The sequence below is a fragment of the Vicugna pacos genome, chromosome 12 (assembly GCF_048564905.1).
Source record: "Vicugna pacos chromosome 12, VicPac4, whole genome shotgun sequence".
Classification (NCBI taxonomy): Eukaryota; Metazoa; Chordata; class Mammalia; order Artiodactyla; family Camelidae; genus Vicugna; species Vicugna pacos.
In genome coordinates, this window is record NC_132998.1 from 11,703,418 (window position 1) to 11,721,484 (window position 18,067).

The window sequence follows — 18,067 nt, forward strand, 5'->3', positions numbered from 1 at the left end:
CCCACAGTATTCTTATGTAGAGGAGAGCAAGAGTAAGGAGCTACAGTTTGTCAACTAGAACTTTTAGAAAGGGAAAAGAGAGATGGGAAGTGTAATGAAAGATAAGACTGAACAGGTAAGCTGGGTCCAGTTTGGAAGGGCCTAGGGAGTCCTATTGAGGGCTAGACCATGATTTCACTGGGAAGTCACTGAAGCACTGTAAACAGAGTAGTGACATTTTATGTGGATTTACGTTTTTAAAGGTTACTCTGGCTGTAGATTGGAGGATAATGAAAGAAAGCTAGTTTTCCTTCTTGAGAAGAGTTGAAGCTTAGTGAACTGGGTGTCTTCTGCTCTGCATATCCTTAGAAATACAAATTAATTTTCTCATCCATTTGTCTGTCATCTGTCTGTCTGTCTGTCTGTCTATCTATCTATCTGCCTATAAGAGAAAGGTAGCAAATAATAGTTCTGCTTTGATTGCATCACCAGGCCCAACTCAGGACGTCTCCAGGGAATATGTTGGCTATTTTAGAAAAAAGGGCCTTCGTCAAAGGTGTAGTCTGAAGGAGGAGGAGGAGAAATTTTCATAAGCCTTGCCACTGTGAGCATAAAGGGGAGAGGGATAGCTAAAGCTTTTACCATTTCATAGGACTGATGTTCTGATACTTTTAGGATTTTCCCAAAAGTCATTAGCAGTAAAAGCATTAATAAACTGAAAAATGTTTGTGTTTGTCTTTCACTGCAGAGAGGAATAGCAGACGAGGGAGATTGTCCAGCTTTGAAGCCAGCTAGGCTTGGTAGTGGGGATAGAATGGGAAAGGCAGAAGAACCCCAAAGGTGGTGAGTGATGCTTGCCAGTGAAGAGGGAGGGAAGTGTAACTGAAAAACAAAAACAAAAACAAATATAAAGGGCTAAGTGTGGTTTCCCTTAGTCACAGGAAAACAAAAACAAAAAACTGTTGTTTTCCCAGATAGGTCCTAATATGATGCTAGACTATCAGATCTTTGAATTCTGAAATGGAAGTTCTACTTTTATATCAGAACTTCCAGATTCCCTGGAATATATTACCCATGGTTGTCATTCATCACCTGAATGAGAAGAGTCAGTGATTTCAGAAATTTAATAAGACAGCCTGGTACTAATGATGCCACAGGTGATGTTTTCAATTAGCAGTGTTTTAATGAGATTTGTAGGCTGGTAAAAGCTAATCCTGTGATGTAGGAAAAAAACTGAGAAAGCAGGCCTATATCTGGCAAGTCTCCTGAGGTAGGGCTTTGCTGATTCAGATTTCTTTGATTAAACTTTTAATATCTTACAAGCTCTCTGGAAGTAAATTTGTATCTGACATTGGTCAGATACTTTTCAGCTTCCAAAATAAGTAAGGCTTGCAGACAGATTTGAAATTGAAAAGTTTTTAGTGACTTTCTAAGCTAAAGGAAAATAAAAAGCACATTGCTTATAGAAGAAATTAAGTGGTAATTGGCAAACAATTCAGCAGAGTGGGAAACGAGGGAGATTCAAAGATTTGGATGGAAAAAAGAAATCAGTTTCATTTTTTGGTAAACTTTGAGTTGTACATAGTAAATGACAGCAGTTCAAACCTCTAGTCTCTCATAACTGTGATGAAGTATAGTTTATACCTAGAAACACTTGTTAAAGTGCTTAAAGAACAGTAAGCCTGGTATTGAGATCTGGAAAAAAGTTCCAAAATCAGTATTCATAAAGACTGTCAGATGACCAGTATCTGTTTCAAGGGCAGCATCAGCATAAAATCCAGATACAGTGTTTTTGTCTACTGCTCACTTGTGTTTTGATGTCATATTGAACAGTCCATGTTCCAAGTTTGAAGTTGGAGGGGTATACAATTAAGCTACTCAGGGCCAAGTTGTATAAAACACCTACTATAAACATAGTAGGCCCTTTTGAGGTACATAATTTTTACTATGTATTTTTAAATAATCTACTTATGCTTTGTCAGATATTAGTAATGCTGTGAGGATAATGAACCAGAATGTAGGAAAATGACTGATGCTTGTAGAAGAGGTAGAAATTTAGATGACGATGTTATGCTCTGTAAGAGGACCTTATCTACTCCTAGTTTATTGCTATATCTCTGTCACCTAAAATAGGGCCCAGAACATAGTAGGTACTCGAAGACTATTTGATGAATAAGTAAAAAAAAAAAAAAAAAAAAAAAAAGTTTTGAAGGAATTTACTAATTCCATTGTCAAACTGAGTGTTTTCCTTCCAGTCAGTTGTGATGGATATGCACAGACCTGAACAAACTCCCTTACCCTTAGTAGTAATGTTTCAAGATGGCTCACTGGGGACCTCTGTAAAATCAGGTCTTGGTACAGAAAGGTGGTCATTCTGGATGACTGAGATCAAACCCTTTACTTTGGTTTAGACTCAGCACTAAGTAATTAAGCTCACCAATCTCTCCACCGCCAGTTCAGGCTTAGCTGGCGCGGAATATGGCCTGAAAAGGAGTTGTAAAAGCTCCCCAAGTGATTCTTAATATGCATCCAAGATTGAGAGCTACTGTATTCATATACCTTTCATACAGACCTGACTCCTTTAATTTAGTAATGCAATCTACAAGTACAGCAGAAGATGACTCGAAAGCTATCTTATTTCTAAATATTTTCTGACTTAAAAAGCAGGATTTGGATTGCAGTATGAATATGTTGGCTGTTAGATTTAGCAGCATTCCTTGTTGCTTTGCAGTGGAGAGTTATTTGCTGTGTGAGTTTACAAATGAAAGAGCCAAAAGTGACGCAGTAAGGATGAGTTGGGGGAAAAGCCATTTCTCTATTGAGTACAGTTTGTTTACTCTTTGTGTGAGTCTCTGTATTTAATTGTCTGTTAAAGTGGATAATATCCCATTCTTAAGTAGCTGAATTATAGTCTGATATGAAAGACTTGCCTTTTATTGTTAGTTTTTTGAGTACTGATAAAGGGTCTGTAAATAAACTTGATTTAATTTAGTGCAGAGTTCTAAGGGAAAGACTAGAGCAGTGTTTTTCAAACCTCAAGTTGTGGTCAACTTTTTGAGAAATGAAATCAAATGGAGAATACCAAAATTAATGTAAGTATTGTTTTGTGAAACTTAGTTCTGTAGACACACAAGTATCTATATATGTGTACTGAGTCTTAATATAAAAGTGACTGCATGTGAATGGTATTCAAAGAAGTTTGAAAGCCATAGGACTAGAGCATGTGAGAAGATGGAGGAAAAGAGGCAGTTGTCCTGTCAGTCCCTTAATGGAGCCAAACCTGATTATTAAATACATTTATTTTCTTTATTTTTCTCTCACACGGTTTGTATGTTTATGTTTATTCTTTACTCAGTTGCTTATTTTTTGAATCTAGACATATTGTTCAAAATCTTTACTATTTCTTTACCTGGAGAGTGAAAATAAGATAAGTATATTTTATTAGCAGTGTAGTTCTTATAGCATCACTTTGTTGTTTAAAAGGTATCAGTAAAGCAGAGTTGTCATACTGTTCTTTTCTGACATGTTATGTGCTTTGTTGTTTATTTTTCCTTGTATACCACACAGTGGCTTTTGAGATATACCTTTGTGTGTGTGAGGGTTGTTTGTTTTTTTTTTAATAGAGCTATCCTAAGTAAGGAAGATTTAATGTCTTCCTTTACATAATCACTACTACTACTAAGTTTTATTGTAAAGAATTCTTTAGAAACATTAAAACAGGTATCTATTCCTTTATCTTATTGCTTAACTACCCCCAGAATGTAGTGGCTTATAAACCATGGTTTATGACTTCTCATGAATCTGTGGGTTGATTGTGCAGATCTTTTTCATGTGAGGCTGCAGAGATCTGGAGGCCTAGGCTGGAATATCACATGTCTAATGCCAGGCTCTGCTGGAACACTGGGATAGTTGATTTTGTCCCCTCTCCCCCTCCCACCCCTCCTCCTTCACCACACCCCCTCCCCCAGCCTCAAGGCCTCTCTCTCTTCATATAGCCACTCCATGTGATCTCTCCAGCAAGGTAGCCAGACTTCTTACCTGACAGTTCAGGCTTCCCCAAAACACAAAAGTGAAAGCTGACAGCCTTTCTTAAAGAGTAGTCCCCAGGTCAGAACTGGCACACTGCTATTTCCTACACATTGTCTTTGTTAGAACAAGTTACTAGCTCAGATTCAAGGTGGAAGGAAAGCCACATAAGGGTGTGAATACCAGGAGAATATGCATTATCAGAGACCATTTTGGGAGATTAGTTATCAAAGGGACATTTAGCAGCCTAGTTATGAAATCTCATGAAGTTTTTCTGATATATAAAACTTAAGGCTACATTTGGATTGTCTAGATTTTATTTATTTTCCTTTTCTCCACAACTTCTGTTTCAACAGTTGCCCTGTTACAATTAGATAGGAACTGTCTAGCAACTGTTTACCTACAAGTGAGGCATAAACAGGAAAAAACTTAGTAAATTGTAAATTGGTTAGAAAAAAGTGAGTACTGAATGGGGAATAGATGATGTCATAAACTTTGTGTTAGAAAAATTACTAAGAACTAAAAAGATATACAATTTATTGACCACTGCTGAAACAGAGAAAGCCAAAGGAAAGAAAAAGATAGGAAAGAATGAATAGAAATTATTTTATTTTAAAAATTGTTATGTAGGTTTTTTTGGGGGGGAGATACATGGTTTTCAGTGCTTAGAATAACATCTCTGGCACTAGTAGATACTCAAAAAATATTTGAATGAATGAGTGGATTTCTTTTTAAAAAATGAGTTAATATTTCAGGAAACTTGTATTCTACTTGCTGGCTAGTTTTTACATAATTTAGAAGAGTGTATTCTGGGGGCGTAACTCATTAGAATCATCTTTGTCCAAGAGAAAGTGTAGACTTTCTCTGGGAACTGAAAACCTTTTTATGTCTTTAATCGAGAATATAATTTTAACAAATCGTCTGTGTCAGAAAAAACTATGCTGCTGAGTCTTTGGCTTTGGTATATAGAAGGTTTAGCATGCCTGGATGTTATCTATGCCTTTATTATGATTTGTCTAGTCCTTGTTTTGTCATGGCAAATACACAAAAGTAGAAATGAAATTAAAAAAATATATATAGACATGTTCATAAGCCAGTTGGTCTAGCCAGTATATAGGCTTTTACGGTATCATTTGGTTGCTGCTTTCTATGGCAGATGCTATAGAAGAAGATGCTTTGGATTATAACAGCAGTGAACGAGTGAGTGATGTTTCCTGTCTACCAGAGGGCACTGTATGCCAATTAGTGTTTTCTAATAATACAAATGATCTTAGGCCAAGCCCAGTTAAGCTTCTAAAACTTGAACAGGCTCAAAACATTTAGTCCTTTTAGAATAATAAAATCTTATCATTGATTTTGTGATTTATAATTAATTAACTTGATTTAATACTAATCTTTAAAATGAGGCCAACTCTGAACTGGTCAGTTCAATCCTAAACTGATAATTGACTCTCCTGACAGAGTAGGCCTAACAAGACTCCTTTGCTTCAAACATCCTCATTTCCTTTACTTACTTTTCTAAGACATGATGTTAGGTCCTCTCACTTACTCTCATCCCTTTCCTTAGATTTTTAAAGTCTTCTTTTTAAAGTTCCACACTCAGAATTAAGCACAGTACCCAGGTGTAGTCTGATTAGAGAAGAATGTCATTTCCCTCATCAGACACTACTTTTAGTGAAACCTAATATCAGCATTTTTGGCAGTCATATCACACTGTTTGTCTCATTGAAATAGATTTGTTTTTTTAAGCCCTTGGCTTTCGCACATATATTGGGCCATTTAGTTACTGTTTTTAGTTCTGGGTGTTTATATTTATCCTTATGAAATTTTATTCTGTTAGATTTAGCCTCCTATTCCAGCCAATTAGAATTATTTTAAAACTTGATTCTATCATGTATGATATTGCTTTCCCAGCCCAGATTGCTGTCATTTGCATATTTGACCATCATTTGGTCAAACCATATTAAAAAAGGAAAATGAGATAGTTTGGTTATGGCTTCTAGTGATCCCTGATGCCCTGCCTAAATACTCATAAGCTGTTCTTTCAGTAACCTTTTCTGCAGTCTTGCCCTGGACTTCATATTAGATCACTCTCATGTAAGGTATGAAGAATATACTCTCTTTTCATTTTGAAAATTGCTACCACAGACATAAAAAGCTAATCTACTATTTGGCATTATCAGAATCATGAGATTTGTCTGAGTTTACAGAGTGTCACTGATGGATCTCATCTGCACATTCTCTAATTCTCCTGATATAGAATTTCATCGAGGTATATAATTTCATTCCAGGTACTTTTTCATAGTCTCCTTATGTATTGTGATCCATTAATCCCATATATGATCTTCTCTTTCTATTCTCAAGATGGTTTTTCTTTACAGAAAAAATAGAAGAAAAACAGAAATTGAGATGTTCTTCTGTCTCTGCTTTATATTAATTAATATGCCATTCACATCAAAGAGTGGACCTGCGCCTTCCCTTCCCTTTTTTGCAAGTGTCAACACATTCTGGGCTTCAGCTCAAGCTTGCTTCTTTTTTTTCCAGTAGTTTCTTTCCTTTTATATAGATTTTTTTTTCTTGTGCATGTCCTAATTCTGAGTTGGTTGGTGAGCCTTCTGTCCAGTCTCTTTAGATACTGCCCTTCTTTTTTCCCCTCTATCTCACACAATGTGAGATTGGCAGATTTCATTTTTGAGAACCTTTCCCCATCCCAGACCATGAGCTTGGGTCCTGTCGTCCTCAGTGTTTGAAGCCTGCTCGCAAAGAGCCTAGGGATCACATCTAACTGTGTTCTTATTCTTCTTCCTGCCTACCTGGCTTGATTGCTTTCTTTTGAGGCTCCCACCACTTCCTCTTTTCTGATCTGTTTCTTTTTCTTGGTCAATTTAGGTTTAGAATTATAATTCTACTTAATTCTTCTGCCTGCTGGGTGGAAATTTTTTACTGCATATGCTGCATTTTAGTTGAATGAGATTTTTCACCAGATATTCAGGTAGCAGAAATCTTTTATCACTTTGTGACAGAGGGCTCCTACCAAGAAAGTAAGCTCATTTCACCATTACTCAATAGTTAGGGCATCTCACTGGCTTCATGTTAAAATTTGCAGGACTATCTTACCTTGCCAGCTGCCTCCCTGATCTGCCCTTCCACCCTTCCTACAAATCTAAAGAAATCAGTCCTCTTTCCTCTCCTCTTTAAAGGTGTTACGACTAGTTATTTACTGGATATTTTTTCTTTTTGGAGCTGATCTGAGTGGTGTGTAGTATCTTTAGTTCTTGCCCTTTCATGCTGTAACTAACATAAGGATATTGGCATGTTTTGTTTCATATTTTATTTTCATCATGTTGGAGTCTAAACAGTGTTATAAATAGGGAAGTTAGGAGTTCAAGGCATCTTATTGTCCCAAGTTACTTTCTGATTTCCTTAGGTGCTGCTGATACCTGTCTGTCTGCCTCTCTTACTCAAGGTAAAGCTCATCAAACCTCTCCCTCCTGCTCCAGGCTCTCCATAGAAGAGGGTTTCAACAGCTGGTAGAAGGTTAAACCATAGCTGTGCATTAGTAGAGACCATTCAGAGGCTACCTTATCTCAAAAGGGTAATTTATACCTCAGGGGACCCTGAAGCTACCCTTCATGGAATCCCAGTTGCATACAGGAAAGGTCACACCTGCTATTGTTTCTGTTCCTCTGTTACTTCCATTCAGATGCTTTCTCTTAGGCTTCTACTCTCAGGTGTGGATTTCTACTTAGTGGTGCACATATTTAACATACATTCAACTTACCTTTAATAGGTAAGATTTTTCTGTTCTTACATTTGATCACAGATACTGTGAGATGCTGAAAATTTGAAAATGATTAAAATATATTAAGGCTGAATATTCTAGACAATGCAGACAAATAAATGTAAATCATGTGAACAAATATTTACTAAGCACATAAAAGAAAAGTTATCCCTTTAAATAGTTTCTCCTTCATTGGAATGAATTAAATATATGAAGTAATCAGAGAATATAATAAAATGGTCAGTTATACATTGGTAGCAACTACTTAGAGTCCACTAGAGTAAATTTTCCAAATCTGTACTCAGTTTACTTCTGAGAAGAAGCAGAATTCCAAATTTCCAAAACTTTTTCGCTAAATTTATTTGTTACTGTTTTGGTATAAGCAGGGGCCTAGAACTGTATTTATCAATAACTTTTAGCCTCTATTTATAGGAATACGGAACTGAGTGGTATTCTTACTCCCACAGCAGAGGAAAAGCAATGCAGTGTAGCAAGAACATGTGTAATTCAAATATATTTGAGGTTTTTAGGTTTCAAATCTCTGATGAGATAATATAGTTTTGTGTCTTTGGTTTGCCTGTACTGTTTTGAGTTAATTTTAGGGGTAACTTTTAGAATCCCAGCTTCAAATGACATCTTTTGCTTAGTCGTGAGGGGTTAGGCGTGAGGCCACATTATGCTGAGAAGACTAGGAACTGTTGTTATATATTAACCTTACCAACATTTGACATTTGAGAAGGAAAAAAAAAGCACCCTACATTTATAATGTTTGAGCTGTTGCTATGCTGCAAAACCCATTTTGCCTTGATTCATGGTAATAGTCACTAATGTTTCAAGGAAACAACAGATATGATGCATTTGAGAATGATAAGGCAACAGTCTCCTAAAGACTAATGTCATGTTTCTTTTTTTTTTTGTATATACATATTTTTTATTGAAGTATAGTCAGTTTACAGTGTTCTGTTAATTTCTGGTGTACAGCATAATGCTTCAGTCATACATGAGCATACATATATTCGTTTTCATATTCCTTTTCACCATAAGATATTGAATATAATTCCCTGTGCTATACAGTATAAACTTGTTTATCTGTTTTATATATATATTAGTTAGTACCTGTAAATCTCAAATTCCCAGTTTATCCTTTCCCACCCGCTATTGTCCTGTTTCTTGTTTGTAGTGTTTTGCTTTATTTTCTCTATTGTTTGCTGTGGGAGCAGTGGTAGCTTCCTGATTTTGAGAAGAGGAAGAACTGGGACAGAGCACTTTTTTAGAAGACCCAGTGCCTCTACAGTTTTATAATCTCAAAGGAACAATAGTATGTTCCACCTGACAAATTAATATGGACAGAAAGAATTCTTCACCTTCTCCACTCTTAACCTGACCCATGTGAGCAAAGCTCACACACCTCCAGGCCTAAAGAAGAGCAAAGCTCACACACCTTTTGTTTTTCTGGCCTTTGAAATACTTTTTAGTAACAAGAAACCTGTGTTCATAAAAACTGGTTTACATCTCACCTGCCTGAATTCAGCTAATAACATTTTAGATATTAGGAGAAAGAGAAATTTCTTTTCTAACTGCCCCCTCCTTTTTTAGGATACATACCACTAAATTTTTATTACGCCTATGTGTATTCTTAGGTCAATAATCAGAATATTGTTTTATATTCTAGTAAGTATTTAAAATGTTGTCTATACAAATCACATGATTGCAGTCATTTTTCTATCAATGGTGGGTTTTGCCTAAAGGTAGTAACCTTATAATCCAATGTTTGGGGAGTATGTAGACTGCTGAAGGATATAAGTGTATGTAAGGAATTGCCTTTCCATCTGTAAATCTCTTTGTTTTATAATATAAGCATAATGTTTAAATTATAGGTAAAGGTTTGAGTGTGTTTCATTTTGAATGTGGGGAATGTTGACAAGAATCACTAGATCCCTGACCTCTGTCCTTTTAGAATCTCAGTTGTTTATTTTATGTCACGTATCTATTGCCTTTCTTTTATACCTGGAAGTACACTGTGGCCTATATGTATTTTTTTCTATTAAAAAAACTTTAGTGCAGAAAATTTCAAACATATATAAACCAAAAGGTGTAATGAACCCTCTTGTACCCATCTTCCAGCTTTAAAAATTACAACATGTTACTACTGTTTTATCATTTATATCATTTCCCATCCTCCACTCAATAATTTTTTAGGTAAAATTTATGTATGTTGAAATGCACAAATTTGGGCTGTACAGTTAGAACCATGTAACCCACACACCTAACATAATATAGAACATTTTTGTCTCCACAGAAAGTTTCCTTCTATAGCTTCTAAGTCATTACCTGCCCTCCTAGGAAACCACTGTCCTCCTTCATTTTGTCTGTTTTAGAACATCATGTAAGTGGAATCATGCATTATGTATTATTTTTTCTGGCTTCCTTTGTTCAGCATTATGTCTGTGAGATTCATCCATTTTGTTACCTTCCTTGTTTTGCTGAGTAATAATAGTCCATTGTGTGAATATACCACAGTTTGTACATCCATTTTCTTTGTTATGAACATTTGGAGTCTTTCTAGTTTTTGCTATTATGCTGTGGACATTCATGTACAAGTCTTTGAGTGGACTTATATTTTCATTTGTCTTAGATGAATACCTGTGAGCAGAATTGATAGATCAAGGGGCAGAGTTTACATTGATAAGAGACTGCCTAAAGTGGTTGTATCATTTTACATTCCTCCTGACAAAGTGTGAGAGTTCTGGTTGCTTCACATCCTTGCCAACATTTGAGTTGTCATTCTCAAATTCATCCGTCCTAGCATATTCTTTAAAGTAAATTAAAGTACATTTTATTTTGAGAAGTTTGTGGCATGTCTTGAGATAATTGGAAATACTCTTTAATTTGGTACATCTTATAAGATCCTTCTAAAATTTGGTCTGGGGTGAATGTTGATCATGACAGTTGGTCTCCAGGGCCCAGGATATTCTTTCTCACTAATCCATAGCTAGAAGTTATGAGGGAAAATTATTGCTAATCTTTTCCATTCATTTTAGCCCCTTATGGTTTCCAAAATATTTTCCCATGTATATCATCTTGACAGTAAGTGTGGTTGCCATTTTATGGATGAAGGAATGAAGACTCAAGAGAGCTTGCCCAAGATTTGCCTACAGGTTTTATGGACTGACACTCAGGACTTCTAACTTGGTCCAGAGCTCTTTGATTAGCACATCAGAATGAGTAACATACTGGAATTCATTAGATGTGTTCTTTGGTTTGCAAGTTTAGATAAACTGATAGAGATAGAAGAAGCCTTTTCTTGGAGGAGGTAGCTGGTAGGGATATCTCAGTATTAGTTGTATTCTACAGAATGTAAGCTGACCTCGAAATCTCTACTGGTCATTGATTTATCCTTTTCATGTGGCTTCCTGGACTTTTGATTCTTGTTTTAGTTTTTAAATTAGATGAGCTGATGTGGTTATAAAGATACTACAGATGATGGCTTTTTGAGAAATACATTACTGAGTGTCCTAAACAGACATTTTGGAAGTCTGCATATAATTTTCAGAGCCCTTTTAGGAGCCTCTGTCTTATGATTCCTAGAAATGCTCTCTTTGGACACTTCAGTGATTTTAGCAGTGAATACCTGCACATATTATTGGGGTCAGAGAGATATCACAGCAGGTAATCTGAACTGAATGGTTAGGAGAAACTTCACCAAGGTGAGTAACGTTTATGGTTTCCCAAAGCATAAATTCCCAAAAATTGTATTAAATGGTTTCAACAATAAATCTGCACCACCATTGTCAGATGTTAAAGTAAGTTATTTGTTTGTTTTATTTTAGTGATGTCCTCGCATTGCCCATTTTTAAGCAAGAAGAGTCAAGTTTGCCTCCAGATAATGAGAATAAAATCCTACCTTTTCAGTATGTGCTTTGTGCTGCCACCTCTCCAGCAGTGAAACTCCATGATGAAACCCTGACATATCTCAATCAAGGTTAGATATGGGCTTATTCATTAGTATTATTGCAGACCTGCTGGATTCATGACATTTAATTAGGTACACTCATATTAAAAAGTACATCTTTCTAGTGTGACCTGTTAAAGTCAGACCTTACTTTAGAGATTTGAGTCTCAGTGTCATATTTGATATTTATTACTAATCTCTTTTGTCTCCCTGCCCATTTTTAGTTCCCATCTCCCTCTTTCTAATCCGTGTTCCCTGGACATCCCCATTCGTTCCTGTTTGAGAAGTATTACCCTTCCCAGTTCTATTGTTTACCAGTTGTGTGGATTTGGACAAGGTGATTAAACTCTATGTTTCAGTTTCCTCGTATGTAAAACTGGGAATGATAATACCTTAGAGAGTTGTATCAATTAAATGATACAATTTATTAAAACACTTAGCATATAGTAAAGGACTATAGCTATTACTAATACTAGTAATATTATACTCGTATGTTCAGCCAACTGACTTTTATTCTTTCTAAATCTTGGGTAGTTAATTTGCGGTGAATATAATACTTAGTTACTTTTTCTTCTAGGTCAGTCTTATGAAATCCGTATGCTAGACAATAGGAAACTTGGAGAACTTCCAGAAATTAATGGCAAGTTGGTAAAGGTAAACGAAAATGAATAGATCATCCCCCTGCACAATATCCTTTTACCGACCCTTTTTAGATTGGTATTAGATTTTTTCTTCCATATAAGGCTTAGTGGCTTCTCTTACCTGCTGCAGTTTGCTGGCAGAGTGGTAAACAGTTGTGTTACTTCTTTGGAGTCAAGGCAAGCCTGCCTGTTCACGTGGGTCTTTTGGAGCTGTGGCAACAGCAAGCTTAGCATTCGATGTCGGGGTGGTTTTCTGGCTCAGTAAAGTTCTTTTTGGGTAGAATAAAGTAACCTCCTTGGGATCTTTAGAGAAGTTCCAGTGTCTCTTTGGATACTCGATCTGGTGGCAAGGAAACCAGAAGCTACTGTTGATGAATAGCAGTTTTTAAGTCTGGACTGAAACGACTGAAAATGAATGTAATGAATTCACAGTACAGTTGGACAAGGAGTTTGGCCAGCTGCTATAAAAGGTGATGAGAGGAATGTTAATAGGCGCCTCTACAAAGTAAGATTAACAAACAGAAAGTTGATAGAAGCATCCCCTGCCTCCCCTCAGTGTTGTCATAGGTTGTAGGGTAGGTTAGCAGGCAGGGGCCTTGGTGAGATTTTCATATACATCTGAATCGCTGAGCCAGATGTTCCGTGATAACAGTAGAGGCATGTAGAAATGCTTCCAGTGGGAGTCCTTTATGCCTTGTCCTTTACCAGTCAGGACTGATGTTTAAGGCGAGTTTTAAGTAAGATCTAGTTTACTATAAAGATTATATCTGAGCAATTAGAAAGTGCTTTGAAATAGAGGATGGTATGAGTTATAGAGTAAAACAAGTCTCCCGAAAAACAATTTAGGTAGTGTCTAGAAACCAACTAGGGATGACTTCTGCTGGTTTTCCTTTGTCAGCACTGATTTTTAGGGGATCCTGTTATCATTTCATTTTGCTGCTTCCTTTTAGAGCATATTCCGTGTAGTATTCCACGACCGACGGCTACAGTACACTGAACATCAGCAGCTGGAGGGCTGGAGGTGGAATCGACCTGGAGATAGAATTCTGGACATAGGTAAGTTAAGAGAAGCTAGTGCTCAGGAAATGCCTGTTACTGTGGTCAAAGAATTGGTTTTCTTTATTTGATGTTTACCTAGATTCAAAATGCTTCAGGGTGCTCGACTAACATGAACCTGGAAGTGGTTATTGACCGAGCATAAAAAACTCACTGGTACAATGATACCAGAATTCAACTTGAACGTGTAGATACGTTAGTTCCATAACAAACATTGCATTCATTACTTCAGGATGATTTTTTATTTTTGTTTTTTTAATTTAGTTGTGGTAAAATATACATAACTTAAAATTTTCCATTTTAATAATTTTTAAGTACAGCTCAGTGGCATTAAGTACATTCACATTGTGCAACCATCACTACCATTCATCTCTAGAACTTTTTTCATCTTGTGAAACTGAAACTCTGTACCCATGAAACAATAACTTTCCATTCCCTACTCTCCCCAGATCCTGGTAACCACCATTCTACTTTTGTCTCTATGAATTTGACTTTAGAGTAGACTTAGAGTGTACCTCATATAAGTGAAATCATTCAGTATTTGTCTTCTTGTGATTGGGTTATTTCACTTAGCGTACTCCTCAAGATTCATCTATATAGTAGCATGTGTCAGAATTTCCTTCTTTGGGGGAACACCTGTACATGTTGGTGGGAATGTAAATTGGTACAGCCACAGTGGAAAATAGTATAGAGGTTTCTCAAAAAAACAAAAATAGAACTACCATATGACTCAGCAGTTCTACTCCTGAGTATATATCCGAAAGAAACAAGAACCCCAGTTTGAAAAGATACATGCATCCCAGTGTTCATAGCCACATTATTTAAATTGCTGAAGTATGGAAGCAACCTAAGTGCCCATCAACAGATGAATGAATAAAGAAGATGTGGTATATGTACACAGTGGAACACTACTCAGCCATAAAAAAACTAATGAAATTTTGCCATTTGTAGCAACATGGATGGACTTGGAGGGCATTATGCTAAGTGAAATAAGTCAGATAAAGAAAGACAAATACTGTATAATATCACTTATATGTGGAATCTAAAAAATACAACAGACTAGAGAATAAAACAAAAAAGAATTCATTTTTCTTAAATCACAGGGCATAAGGGAAGGATCTTTAGAAACACACATGCAGCCTCTCTTCATGAATGTACTTTTAATTCTGGCATCTGTGTCTTTGATTTCTTATTGGTTATTATCTCCAATTGGCAAACATAGTTGTTAAACAAATCTAAGTACTACTAGTTTTACCTGAGAAAATACTGGTTCTTATACAGATATCCTGATATCCATTTGATAAACTGACTTTAGGATAAATCCAACAAAGCTAATGTTGTAAAGTGGGAACCCACTTAATGCTGTCTTGTTTGAATCATTGACACCAAAACAGTAGAAAAGTTATAGTAGTTATGATATCAGCCTGGCCTTATCTCTCCAGTTTGAATGTTAATAGAAGTCAGGGAATAATGTTTGAGTATGTGCCATATGGAATGGAAAGCAAAGTTCTAAAGCCCATTCATTTTTGCTTCTCTCTTGAGTGTAAGATGTGTCATCCAGATACAGGATTCTTTGATGACTTCATAAATCAGAATCAATTATTTAGTTAAATTTTCCCCACTTCTATTTGTGACACAGTGCTTTCTGCCTTTATCCAGACACTGCTTTATTCTTCTATGGCAGTCCTCTTACTTTACTTCTAGCAGTAACACTAATCATAAAACTGTAAGTGAAGCAAATTGTAAATTAAAATTTCTATGACACTAGAGCTTATGTGTAGACTAAATCTACCTTTAAATAGAATTTTGGCAAATTAAAAGGAAACTACTTTTAAATTATCTTATTTTTAAAACTTTTTAAAGTGGAAAAAAGATACTCAGAAGGAAAGTATTTAGGTCAATTTTAGCTCTAATCAAACCTTTTTTTGGCAAAAAGAGGTTTAGGGTATGATACACAAAAATCTTAATAATTAGGGACCAATAACATAAGAATCAGTGCTTTCTTATTTAAACCCAGTAGCACTCAGAATTGTTCAATGATTACCATTTGTTTCTCAGATATCCCAATGTCTGTGGGTATAATCGATCCTAGGGCTAATCCAAACCAGCTAAATACAGTGGAGTTCCTGTGGGATCCTGCAAAGAGGACATCTGTGTTTATTCAGGTAAGACATTATGGTTGGGGTTCCAGCTTTAAAGAGCATCTCTTACTACCAGTTTGTTTCTTAAAGGATAAAACATCTTGAATTTGAAATCTTTACAGGGTTCCAGCCTGACTAGCAAGTGCAGACTTCTCAACATGGGCCTGAAAGCAATGAGGAATTTCTAAATTGCTTCTCTAATTTCCCCAATTTATGAATTTGTTTCCTTCAAAAATAATTTCTAATGGTTACATAATATTTTATTCTTTGAATGTACTTACCTAATGATTATTTAACATTGAGATTGTCCTAATTTTTTACTATTATCCAATAAGTTATTGTGAATATCTTTTTACTTAAATTTTTTTAAATTGAAGCATAATTGGTTTACAATGTTGTGTTAATTTCTGGTGTATAGCATAGTGATTCATTTATATATATATTCATTTTCATATTCTTTTTTATTTAAGCTATTACAAGATATTGAATATAGTTCCCTGTGCTATACAGTAGGACCTTGTTCTTTATTTCTTATATAGTAGTTAGTATCTGCAAATCCTAAACTCCCAGTTTATCCCTCCACCCACCCCCCTCCCCTTGTGATAACCATAAGTTTGTTTTCTGTGTCTGTGAGTCTGTTTCTGTTTTGTAAATAAGTTCATTTGTGTCATTTTTAAAAATTTCACATACAGGTGATATCATATGTTATTTTTCTTTCTCTTTTTGGCTTACTTCACTGAGTATGACAATCTCCAGTTCCATCCATGTTGTTGCAAATGGCATTTTATTCTTTTTTATGGCTGAGTAATATTCCTGTGTGTGTGTGTGTGTGTGTGTGTGTGTGTGTGTGTGTGTGTGTGTGTCACAGTTTCTTTATCCAATCATCTGTCAATGGACATTTAGGTTGCTTCCATATCTTGGCTATTGTAAATAGTGCTGCTATGAATATTTGGGTGCATTATATTTAAATTTTGATTTGCATATCTGATTATGTCCTTTGGGTAGATTCCTTGAAAACTCTTATTTGTAATAATGATAGCCAGTAGTTTATTGAGCACTTCCCATGAGATAATCACTGTGTTAAATAAAAAAAAAACAAAACCCACCTTTTATACATGATTTTATTTATGACTTTTAACAATAATCCTGTGGAGTAAGAATAGTCCTAGGGGGAGAGATATAGCTCAGTGGTAAAGTGTGTGCCTAGCATGCACAAGGTCCTGGGTTCAGTCCCCAGTACGTCCCTTGGGAAAAAAAAACCCTAATTACCTCCCCCCCCAAATAAATAAAATTAAAATAAAATAAAAACAACAATAGTCTTTGAGGTTTAGAGAAGTTAATAACTTACCCAAGCTAGTATTTGGTTGATCAAGTTTCCACTATTAGATTTGCCAAGGTCTTAGACTTTATGCAGGAGCCCAGCAAACCTGTTTCTTTCTATTGCTTGTGAGCTTTCATACTGACTATTTTCCCATCATAGATGGTGCCTCTGCTTTCTAAAATCTACCATAAAGTTCAGGAAACTTTTACTAACAGAAATCATTTCACTATTATGTTATTTCTGTATTTTCTGAAGCAGTTTAATGAATTGAATTCCTCATAGTAGCTTTCGGTAGCATCACGTCTGTACATTTACTTTGTTTGCATTTGTAAATCATTTCAGTTTTCCTCATTACCTCACGAGAGTGTAAATTCTTCAAGATCACAAAAAGAGTAAAAGGTTTTTTGTAGGTATTCATAATGCTTTTTAAAGGTTTTACTGTTTTACCAACAACGTTGCTGACAGGTTTGGCTAACAGTACTGTTACATTCTTTTCAGGTGCATTGCATTAGCACAGAGTTCACTATGAGGAAACATGGTGGAGAAAAGGGAGTGCCATTTCGAGTACAAATTGATACCTTCAAGGAGAATGAGAATGGGGAGTATACTGAGCACTTACACTCAGCCAGCTGCCAGATCAAAGTCTTCAAGGTATTCCTGGGCATCGTGCCAGCCCTTGGAACTTTTTCCCTTGTCTTTCATTTGTAACCTTAGTCACCAGGTCGGAAAGTCAAATTGTCTTTTTTCAAAAACTAGGAGAGCTCAGCCTAAATTAGAGGTATTGAAATAATTACTGAGATGCACAGTAAAGAAATTTAAGTAGGGATGGGTATGGGAGAAGGGGAACTTGGAAAAGGGCTCATATGAATATCATATGGATAAATACGTTTTCATTGAGAAAGACTCACCAAGACAAAAGTATTCAGACACTGAAGGCCCCCTTTGCCACTCTTACCCTGACTCTGTAGCCTCTCCCCAGACGTAACCACTGTTAGTAATTTTGTATGTAACCTTCTAGTTCCCATCTGTGCTCTTATATACACATGTACATAGATACACATGTTTTCTTTTCTTTGAAGCATAAATGGGATTGTATTGCTTGAATTGTTTTGGGGCTTGCTTTTTTCAATTAACTATGTGCTTTGGAGATTTTTCCATGTCTGGAGCTGT

General features: G+C 35.9%; 1 protein-coding gene across 3 annotated transcripts in view; it reads left to right on the forward strand.

Annotated features, from left to right (window-relative positions):
- Positions 1-18,067, forward strand: part of TFCP2 (transcription factor CP2) — a 47,179-nt gene that overhangs the window by 19,363 nt on the left and 9,749 nt on the right. For all 3 annotated transcript variants that reach the window (XM_006202979.4, XM_006202980.4, XM_015238117.3), the window contains exons 2-6: positions 11,617-11,768; positions 12,316-12,392; positions 13,330-13,435; positions 15,494-15,600; positions 17,396-17,548. In XM_006202979.4, coding sequence (XP_006203041.1) covers positions 11,617-11,768; positions 12,316-12,392; positions 13,330-13,435; positions 15,494-15,600; positions 17,396-17,548 — 595 coding nt within the window. The remainder of the gene's footprint in view (positions 1-11,616; positions 11,769-12,315; positions 12,393-13,329; positions 13,436-15,493; positions 15,601-17,395; positions 17,549-18,067) is intronic.